The sequence below is a fragment of the Ruditapes philippinarum genome, unplaced genomic scaffold (genome assembly GCF_026571515.1).
Source record: "Ruditapes philippinarum isolate M1 unplaced genomic scaffold, ASM2657151v2 ctg2085_1_1_1_1, whole genome shotgun sequence".
In the NCBI taxonomy this organism is placed as follows: Eukaryota; Metazoa; Mollusca; class Bivalvia; order Venerida; family Veneridae; genus Ruditapes; species Ruditapes philippinarum.
In genome coordinates, this window is record NW_026857461.1 from 25,900 (window position 1) to 36,811 (window position 10,912).

A 10,912-nucleotide genomic window follows, 5' to 3' on the forward strand; every position below is an offset into this window, starting at 1 on the left:
CAATTCATTATTTGAAAATTGTTATCATTTAGATTTTCAGAAAATCCAAAATCCAACAAAAATCTTGTAAAAGTGATAATTTTTACAGGTTACAGACCACTAAATATCACGTTTTCAGTCATGTAGCTAGAGCAATATATTCACTAAAAATAGAGATTTTCGAAATACACACAAATATTGTCACAAAATTTATGTTAATAAAAACGTGCAACAAAAGGATTTATATGCAGAGTGTAGTGTTTTATATTATACTATAAATTTAATTTATTTATTTCTGTCTTAAGTCCCATGTTTTGATTATAAAACCTTTAAATCCTTTATTTTATAGGTTCTATAAAAATGAATTAATAAAACTTTATTTAAGTAACTTATTAATGTTTATTTACTTCTTTTAAAACTTATTTGTTTCTTTCATTTTTAAAGCAAATCTTCGTCTAAAGAAAGTGTGCTGGGTTTTCCTGTATGACTTAAAAATATATTTAAGTATATGATTGTTTTGTAAGTTGTAAAATACATCCACTAGAGCTATGATCTTAGATTGCCTTGACTGACAATTTTATAACTTTAAAAAGAAGTTCTTATACAATCAGTTGTAGGAATATTTTAACAGTTACAATACTAGGTATATGTTTACATGTATTTGTAAGGTAAGCATTTATGTTTTAAAGTTGTATTATATAAACAGAGCTCCTAGTGTAAAATACAAGTGAGCCTCATGATAGAATGAGTAAAATAATAAACAACTTTTAATCAATATAGACTTGTCTTTTATTTTATCGTATGTGATATGATGACCTGTACCTTATTTCCCTGATATAATCAATTGACCGTAATGCCAGAAGGTGGAAACGGTTGTCTTAAACCCACCTAATGCATTTGTGTAATGGATTTTCCAGCAGTCCATTCAAAGTTTAAAGGATTACAATACCAACATACAAAAATTGAGTAACTAACAGTACAGAGTCTTAGTCAAGACAGCATAGTTGTGAAGCCTGGTTTTATACTGGTTGCAAAGACCCATTACTTTCTGTCCCTTCAGGTTTATTTCCTAGTCCCTCACCTCAATGACCAGAATCATGTTACTGATGTTGAATTTGCCTCATCTGAGGAAGTTCTCAAGTTATTGCGGTTTCTGCTGGCTTCTATTTCCAGAAAAGGAGCACTTGTATGATATTACCAATGCAGTACATGTGTGAAATTACCAGGTGGAAAGTTACCATACATTTGTATGACCTTAAAATGATGGAGTGATTTGAGGATGAAATCCAATCATCATTCTTGGCAACATATGACAGGACAGAGAAAAATATTGTGTCGATGTTTCATTCAGGGGGATATTGGGTCAATTTATTAGTCAGGAAATTATTATGTCAATGTTTTAGAACTGGCTGTATTGGGTCGATGTTTTAGTCAGTTGATAATTGGATCGATGTTTTAGTCAAGAAAATATTGGGTCAATATTTAGGGAAGGAGTATATTGGGTCAATGTTTTAGTCTGGAGTATGTTGGAAGTCAATGCTTAAGTCATAAGACAATTGGGTCAATGATTTTGTTATGAGAACATTTGGTCAATGTTTAATAAATCATCTCGTAAGAAATTTATTTGAAAAATATTTGTTCGATCAGATCAATGTTGTAAAGTTAAATGTCTGTGTAATTTGATTAGGTAAATGTGAATTTTATCATTATAAATATCACAGCGTATTCATTTGGCTTACATAATACTTTGTATAAGACAAACTGACGGTGTATGTGTATAGCATTGCAAGATTCAAGATTGTGATATCTGATATAAGAATGATATAAAGGTTAAGACTGGTGCAACCTTTGATCAGATTCAAATAGTCGCGTATTTTGTATCCTGAGAGTGATTTTTAGCTTGGGGCTAACTGTAAGGGACGGTGGCATTTTTCTACTTTAGCGGCAGGTGACACTGGCTGGGTATAACGCTAAATGGTTACAGTCCGGACACAAATGTTGTGGACGCACAGACAGACTGTGCAATTTTAATATGCCACCCTTAGGGCCATACCAGACTGTAACTTTGTCATGCATTGAAAGATTCTAAATAAACTTGGCACAAATGTCTACCACATGATGATGAGGTGTCGCATCTAAAGACAAGTCCCTACCTCAAAGGTCAAGGTCACACTCGCAATTCTCACAATTAGAGTTTAATGGTACACTCATAAGTGTCCGGACTGTAACTTTGTCATGCATTGAAGGATTTTAAAGTAATTCTGCGCAAATTTCTACAACATCAAGACGTCGTGTCGCGTCCAAGGCTCAAGTCATTTCTAAAGGTCGAGGTCGAAAGTACAGCTTTGTGTCCGGTCTGTAACTTTTTCAGGCATTTGATGATTTTGAAATAACTTGGCAAAAATGTCTACCACTTCGCGTCCAAGACTCATGTCCATGTCTACAAGGTCAAGGTGGTAAACTTGCTATGAGTAGGACTTCATGTACAAGAACAATATTAAGCAATTAGTTTATTTTATTTTATTTTCATAATACCTTGCAGTACTTAAAAAACCTTTTTCGGGGACATTCGTCACTTTTCGTGACTGATATTGTTTAAATTCAAAATGGTAAAATTGTGTTGATTCCATAATGTTATGGCCAATTTTCGAAATAATTGTAACATATAATGTCCCTGATTCTTAAAATACATGAATACAGTACGTAAACAGGAACAAAATATTCTGCTGCTATTTTGCTATCTTAATTAAGCGAGGTTTAATCAGTTTAGCAGTGATCTCGAGCATAAACCAATTGCACTTAGGGAAATATACCGACATATTTCTTTTATACTGGCATGTTGGAATTATTCACAGACAAGAGAGATCTAGCTTGATATACTTATAAGGTGCAACTTTATTTCTAAATAGATTTTAAAAGATATTCACTTGAAAATTTACAGATATTTCTATGTCATGACTGTATGTCATTAACTAAAACAGATCCACTTTATAAAATTTGAAAACATTTAGTCAAGATTTCTGTTGATACACAGCACTTGTTTTACTACATGTACAATGTATATTATGCGCTGATAGTAGTTGGAGAGCACCGCCTCGTGACGTCTTGGTCAGCTACATAGATTCACAAAAAATAACAATGAAGAAAAATGGTTAGACTTTATTTCCGTATTCACAAACAACAAACATAATAATTTATAACATTTCATAAATAATATGTTTCAAACAACACCATACTTTAATGCATTTATGAATCATATATATATCAGCACTCTTTGAAAAGATATGTATTGTATGGAATGCATTTCACCTCTATAATACATAAATGGGCAGAAAAAAACACACACAATAAATCAACAGATTTATTTACATAAAGGACAATAAAGGCTGGGGGTAACTCAATTATGCTACATAACGCGCACATTACAATTTAGATCACTCATTCAAATGACATATTGATATTGTCTTTGATAATACGGAAATTTAAAAATATCTTGTTAAATCAATTTAAAAGTAAAAATATATTTGTATGAAATTATTGGATACAATTATCAAATATTTTCCTGAACCTAAATGACTGGTGATTTTCTTTTTCAATTTGACTGACAAGTTTAATAATGCCCTCCTTGGTATATGTGTAGTGATCATTTGGGTACCCATCTCAATCCAATCCGACATTCTTACCCCAAAGAAACATAAATATTCAAAATTAACATTTCTGTCCCGATTAACATACAACAATTTGTAAGACTTATTCATAATGTACATTGAATGACAAGAAACTAGTTCTAAATCAAATAAAAGTTGGAAATTTTAGTTATCATTATAAAGAACATTATACGATCATTGTCGGAACCCACGGGAACTACATGTGAATAAAGTGTAAACGTAACTACTATGCCTATATATAGGATGAATACAATGTGATATGTCAGTATCACTAATAAAATAAATAACTGAATTATTGAAATAGCGCATGTCACATTCAAAATTGAAATTTTCTGACCAGCAGAAACTTTGTGATGTTAAAAGAAACCATTAGCTAATTGTGGTCATTATTTTGGATGAAATAGTATATGTTAGACGTACATAGTCTGTTCTTATTTAGATAATCAAAATAATTTGTAAAGTTCTTGATTAAAAAATGTGATTTCCTTTGGTATAATTGTTTGTTTTGTTTTGTTTTCCTATAAGAAAAAAATATGTGTAAATGTTATATGATTAAAATGTTTAAAAAAATTAAAAATATAAGCATAAGTTTTCTAATAAACATAAATTATAATACAATTTTAAAACAATATCAGGAAGCAAAAATAAATAATGCAGGGAAATTAGGAATTATAATAAATCAAGTGTTTTATTGCACTATCTTAAGCCTCGGTCTCACTTACTCCCGGCAGAGCCCAGGACCATCCCGGTAAGTTACCGGGATGATCCGGGACGATCCGGGATGAACTTATTGTTGCGGTCACACTTACCCCGGCAGCACTACGGTAGTTCCCTACTAACCACCCAGGATGCGCTCCGGATCATCCAGGCAGAGCCCAGGTGAAGCTACGGTTCATGCCGGTGCTTCCCCGGTCGTTCCCGGATGACGCCGGAAGAGCCCCGGTTGACCCAGGCAGAGCCCCGGTTGATCCAGGCAGAGCCCCGGCAGAGCCCAGGACGATCCAGGCAGAGCCCCGGTAGAACCCCGGTGGATTGAAAACGCCCGAAAATGATAACTTTGATACATAATTTTTATCTAATATAATATCTATTGCTCCAGAATAGTAATTCATGATGATTTTCTGAAAAATCCCTATGCCATACTGGATAGAAGGGAAATGGGAAGGCTTTTAATACAAACAAGTTCAATCATCGCAAATTGTCCTTATTCTTTTGAAATGATCCGGGCTTTGCCGGGGCTCTACCGGGGCTCTACCGGGATCAACCGTAGCTCTACCTTTATCCTCCGGGGCTCTGCCTGTAGTTACCGGGGCTCTGCCGGCATATACCGGGGCTCTACCGTAGCTCTACCGTAGCTCTACCGGCTATATCATACCCCGGATCATCCCCGGTTTGTGCCGGCAGAGCTACGGTGCTTTCCCGGTATAACCACGGTCGTTCCCGGCAGAGCTAAGGATGAAGCCGGCAAAGCTATACCTTCCCGGATCATCCCGGACCACCCCGGTGATATTAAATATTTTATTCCATCCGGGGTCGAATGCCGGATGTTCCCGGATCATCCAGGATCATCCAGGACGTTGCCGGCAGAGTTACGGATGTACCCCGGTTGTTCCCGGTCGTACCCCGGTCGTTCCCGGATCACCCCGGACGTCTACCGGGGCTCTGCCGGGGCTCTGCCGGGATGTAAGTGAGACTGTAGCTTAAGACTAAATACAATAATGACACAAGTTATCTAACATATAAACATGAAACAGTTTTATGTTATAAAAGAATGTCAAAACGAAAACATTTCATACTGTATAATATGAGCCGCGTCACGACAAAACCAACATAGTGGGTTTGCGACCAGCATGGATCCAGACCAGCCTGCGCATCCGCGCAGTCTGATCAGGATCCATGCTGTTCGCTTTCAGTTTCTCTACTTGTAATAGGGTTTGTAAGCGAACAGCATGGATCCTGATCAGGATGCGCGGATGCGCAGGCTGGTCTGGATCCATGCTGGTCGCAAACGCATTATATTGGTTTTGTCATTACGCGGCTCATAGCACTTGTTGTTTAGTAAACAGATTTGCTTCCTTTCTTGTCCTAATTCGTATATAACTAGAAACATAATGATTAACACTTCTAGCACATTTTGAAAGAAGAACAAACCCCCAGAAGACTTGCTTGTGCCATTTTTTCATACTGAATATAAACCCCTCGTGCTATTTAACGAATAGTTTTTATCTTTAAAGAGACCGATAAAAACATCCATTAACACGTGCAATATCACGTATATATTGTCATATATTTATTATAACTATATAGAGACACAGATAGTGCCTACTTATTACTTTATCATACCATACAGCTGACTAGACTTCCCACCAGTACACAATACCATATTCAAAGTCTGGTAGTTTACTATATATTGACATTATCTCATTATTATCTCATTATTATCTCAATATTTTCTCAATATTTTATCATGATTTGAAGTTCTAAACGTTATCATGACCAAAAGCAGAAAATGTCATCATATTAGTCAAATTAGCAACATATTTACTTAAATGATATAAAACTGTTAACTATTTGTACATATTTTTTGGTAATTATTAACACTTTGTTGATGCAGCTTCCAGTAAAACTCACAGTTCCGTCATTGGAATGCCATCCTGAAATACAATAATATTAATAATCATGGGAAATATTCTAGTTATAAGTTAAAACTGAAAAAAATAGAAACTATCAGTTTATTCTAATAAACATGGAACTATCAGTTTAAACTACAATAAAAAGGGCAAATATAAAAAGTTTATACTCTATACTTAATAAAATAAAAATAACAGTGATTGAGAAATTGCTAACGCTGACATAACATTAGGTGATTCAAGTTATTTTGAGCTTCGATTGGCATTTTATTACTTAAAAACACTTGTTCATGTAGGTAATCAATCAAACTGGTAATAAAATCAACTTAGCACGCAAGAAATGGTAATTAGATTCCACACACAAATAAAGAAATCTTTTCAAAGACATGACAACATTGCTGTAAATTGCTTCATTTGGTGTATCTTCTCATTATATAAAACTATTTCATTCATTTTAAAAATGTAAAATATGGGATAGCAACTTACAGCGCTTCTGTATGTTCCACCTGAAACATCCGGCTCGTCACCATCATAAGTTGGGTTAATAAACGCTGCCGCTGCCACTGTAGAACTAGATTTCCCTGAAAACATATGAAATGTGAATATGTAGATCTATATTCTGTTGTATTTGTATATAAATAAATATGCACGTGTGTATGACTGAATGTTTTGACCTTTCTGTTCATAGGATCTGGTAAAAAATTTACATATATAGATCTACATGCATTTATACTTTTGTTTAGCTACAAGAAATTGTCTGTAAGAAAAGTACATGACATTGTGATATTCAGCATTGATCATTGCTGATAAGCGCAAAATATTATGCTTAATCGCAAAAGCTTTGACCTGAAGATAAATAAACTTAATTTTCCGTTGATTTATTTAAAGCAATGGTCTGCTTTTGTTAGTTCACAATCAGTGCATTAGTGAGACTTACGTCTTAGAAGAACTGTATCATCATCTTCGTCATAAGAACTTCTCGGATATGACGTCACTGATGGCAATTGCTTCTGTCTCGAGATTTCTTCTATCTGAACTTCTACTTCCTGTACTTTGGCCGGAACTGGAATCTCCGATCCATCACTATCAAACACTTCGTCATCCATGTTTCGCGCCTTATAGTCTGTTGTCACTTCTCTCTCACTTCGGAATGAATCTTTTTCCTCTATTCCAGAGTCGTTTCCTCTACTGTTTTTATCTGAATCGTTTCTTTCTAGATCAACTGCCTGGTTTTATTGATATTCAGTTTTTTTCATTAACATACTATTCTGCTTGCCTTGCTCCCATTAGTTTGGATCAGGATAACTTCCCTTTTTTATCTTGGGCTTACTTGAAGGACTTCGATTTGCCTGCCGAAACTTAATCCCTTTTGTTAAACGGGCCCAGTTCCATTTGCAAGTTGCTACAAAAGTTGATAGGTAATTTACATTTTAACCATCGCTATCTCACTGTTAATATTTTGTATGGAAAATATTTTACTAAACAGTAGGAAAATCTGGTAATCTAATTAGATAGAATGTTTTCATTGTTAATGATTAATTAACTTTTCCTACTATTGTGAAGCTTTGAATTTGTAATCGATTCTTGAAACCACGATTACACGGTGAAGCAGGTTAGCACAGTGCTAGCATATGCGGTATTGGTGACACATGCAAGTAAAAAAAACGGACTTAAAAAGACAAGATATAAAATTGTTAAAATTATGAATGTATCTATAAGATCATGCCTCAACAAGATACTAGTATTAAGAACTTAATGTCACGGTCATGTTGCTAAAATCCTTACCATGTTCATTTTTGATGGTTAAATTATTTTCCTTAAGTATTCTTCTATAAGTTTCTATCTCTGTTAACTGGTTTTGCACGGTGGTTTCCAATTTTTTATATTTCTGTTCAGTCTCGGTTTTTGTAAGTCTCAAAAAATGATGCTGATCTTCAAGACGTTTCTTGTATTCTTTTTTCCGTACTGGAATATATCAATTTTTTACATTAATAATGTCTTATAGTAACTCTACAGTGAGTCTTCTGTGTTGTACCATGATTAATAATAGTAATAATAAATATTCAGACTATTTGACATTTCTCGCAATAAAAAGAAAAGAAAAAACATCAAACATTTGTCTTGATATCTATTAGTTATATTCAGGTTTTACTCAATATCAAATAACTAAAATTATGCTGATGTGATTTGGCAATGACTCTTTCTATTAAAAAATAACTTAAAGTAAAACACATATGTTCTTTAAATAAACGGTGACATTTCAATTATATAGCATGAATGGAGAATATCTGAGAAAACGTTCTCACTGTCACATGCACGTGGTATCCTCCAAAGTCGAAGCACGATAACAAATGTGGCGCCCTCTGTTGCCATGTGGTAACATAAGAGTTTTTCATGTTGAAGAAAAAAGGCAATTTCCGCAGCTAAACTGAGCAATACAACTAACATATCAAACACCTGAAGTAAAAGGAATTAAAACATATTCAATCAGAAATTACAAACGTTTAAAGTACAGCAATACAAAGTTATAGAGAATTAATATGAATACACTTAACAAAAGTTCTAACCGATCCCTTTTTAAATTTTTTATTTTTTTAAAACGGGGAATAGATTTTCCCATAAAATTTTAAGTGAATTTTTGTCATTTTTTACCTTTGTAATTTAAAAAATTAAATTTTTACGGTTTCCTTCCCTGACTCACCCGGGGGACAGGGGGGCCCGGGTTTTTCATTTTTGGGACGAAATTTTTTTCGTGCAGGCGTGGTGGGGTATTTAAAATTTTTCATTGCATAAAAACCTTTTTTAACCCTTTTTATAAGGAAAAAAATAAAAACATGCACGTTGTCGATGCAGGATTTTTGTCCGATGAAGTTGAAAGTTTAATTGGGCCTCTATCAGACAGTGTGAAGGTTGGGTTTTTATAAAATTTTTTCTTTTTTAAAAAAAACCCTTAAAAATATTATTTAAATAGAAAAATGTTATAAATTTTAAATTTTCTGCAATTGTTTCATTCTCTTCAAATAAAATAAAAGTCGGATCTTTGGTATTATTCTTTTTCATATATAAGCGTCAAAACTCGTGATCGGTTTTAGAAACTTTTGTTCAGTTGTACTTGGAAAAGACGGGTTTTTATAATAATCTTGTTGCTTGTGCTTTGACATGTCGGTGGTTCAGTTGAGGCCCATGTCATACAGGTGTAATTTTTACACAGCTGAAGATGAAATATGAACCAACCCACCTTATTATTGTATACAATACACAATTTTTAATCTCCTTGTAAGACAAATGCATCTTATATAAATGCTGTTTTTTCCGCTTATAACTATGAGAATTTTTAACACAATTTTTGCTCGAACTCGCATCTCAGTAAGGTACTCTGGACAGAAATGTAAAAAATAAACAACAGATTTTTATTTATTTCAGCAAAATTGTAATACATACCTGCCAGAAGTCTTTGAAAGAAGGATACCTTTTTGCAATAATATTTTACATGCTATCTGCAAATAGAACAAAAATAAAACATGTATGTATAATGTAGTTAAAACATCAGTCTTCATTCAAGTTTTCTTATATGTTCATTAGTAAAAATAACACTGGAGATAAATATCTATTTCAGCATTGAACTATTTTATGCCATATTCGTTCGTGATGTTTATATTAAAGATATTTAGAACTATGAATATATCACTATCATGAAAACGACGTGTAATATCTGCAGTTTTGAATGCCTTGATGTATTTACAAGAGGTTTAATTGCGTGTGAAATATGAAAATTTCAGCCCATTAGCACCACACATACACAAACTCTTTATGTTAAATGCTATGTTCTTTTTGTAAACATTAACAGTATAGAGATTAGATTTTTCCTAAAAGAATTACTAGTCTGGGAAAACGATGTTAGGAAGTATTGTGCAATTAGAAAACAAATACCTTTTTTCAAATAACACAACAATGACGTTGTACCAGTTATGTGATATCATAGCATTTGATTATGAACTTGTGTATTTTCTTAGAAAATATGTTAAGTCTTTTCTGTTTTGATAATACCCTGTCTGTCAGTTTTATGTTACATAATTTTTGTCTTATTTCAATAAAATCATAAGGAAAGGATATCAAATCGCCAGTCAGATAAGTCGGAACAAGTAAATGTTGAGGGCTTGGTGAATATATCGAGGACATGACGGTAATGTAAGAATTATTTAAATCAGACAACTATTTCTTAAGATATTTACACATTTGTCTAACCTCTATACAAAAAATTGGGTGATTGACTTTGAGGTTTTATACGGGGGATTTCCCACGGTTTTCGTCCAAATCGTGGGTCTAAGTTTAAATTTCACAGGGCCCCCCGGGGGCGTAAAAGAAATGCGGGGGGAGCGCGTCGATGTTGATATATTCGGGGGCATTTTTGCCCTACTCCTAACCCAAAAAGTTTTCCTCTGCATCTGGGGTCTTAATTTTCAAAAAATTTTAAAAATATTTACGCCCTAAGAAAAATTTTCTGGTATTTGAAATTTTTGCTTTATATTTTTTTAAAAAAAATTTGGGAAAGACCAAATTTCTTCAATTTTTTTAAAAACTGTTTAAAAAGTGCCCCTTTTAATTAACTCAATTTAGAGACACCTTTTGTCACAC

General features: G+C 33.6%; 1 protein-coding gene and 1 long non-coding RNA gene across 2 annotated transcripts; both read right to left on the reverse strand.

Moving 5' to 3' along the window:
- Positions 1–3,123: 3,123 nt before the first annotated feature.
- Positions 3,124–8,045, reverse strand: LOC132749817 (uncharacterized). Its single transcript, XM_060739719.1, has 5 exons — positions 8,040–8,045; positions 7,215–7,503; positions 6,764–6,858; positions 5,355–6,301; positions 3,124–4,354 (listed from the first exon to the last, which is right to left on the reverse strand). Exons 1-4 carry the CDS (start codon positions 8,043–8,045, stop codon positions 6,275–6,277), a joined length of 417 nt encoding a protein of 138 aa, XP_060595702.1. The 3' UTR covers positions 3,124–4,354; positions 5,355–6,274.
- An 18-nt stretch (positions 8,046–8,063) lies between these two features.
- On the reverse strand, positions 8,064–9,802 carry LOC132749814 (uncharacterized). The gene is made up of 3 exons (XR_009628469.1): positions 9,719–9,802; positions 8,584–8,734; positions 8,064–8,242 (listed from the first exon to the last, which is right to left on the reverse strand). It is a non-coding gene; the product is annotated as an uncharacterized LOC132749814 (long non-coding RNA).
- Between the last annotated feature and the right edge of the window lie 1,110 nt (positions 9,803–10,912).

Bases quoted from the DNA above. Each gene is read 5' to 3' on its own strand.
- LOC132749817 (XM_060739719.1), bottom strand. The intron at 6,859-7,214 runs GTAAGTCTCACT...ATATGTTTTCAG, and splicing joins TGATACAGTTCTTCTAAGAC to GGAAATCTAGTTCTACAGTG. The intron at 6,302-6,763 runs GTAAGTTGCTAT...ATTGTATTTCAG, and splicing joins GTGGAACATACAGAAGCGCT to GATGGCATTCCAATGACGGA.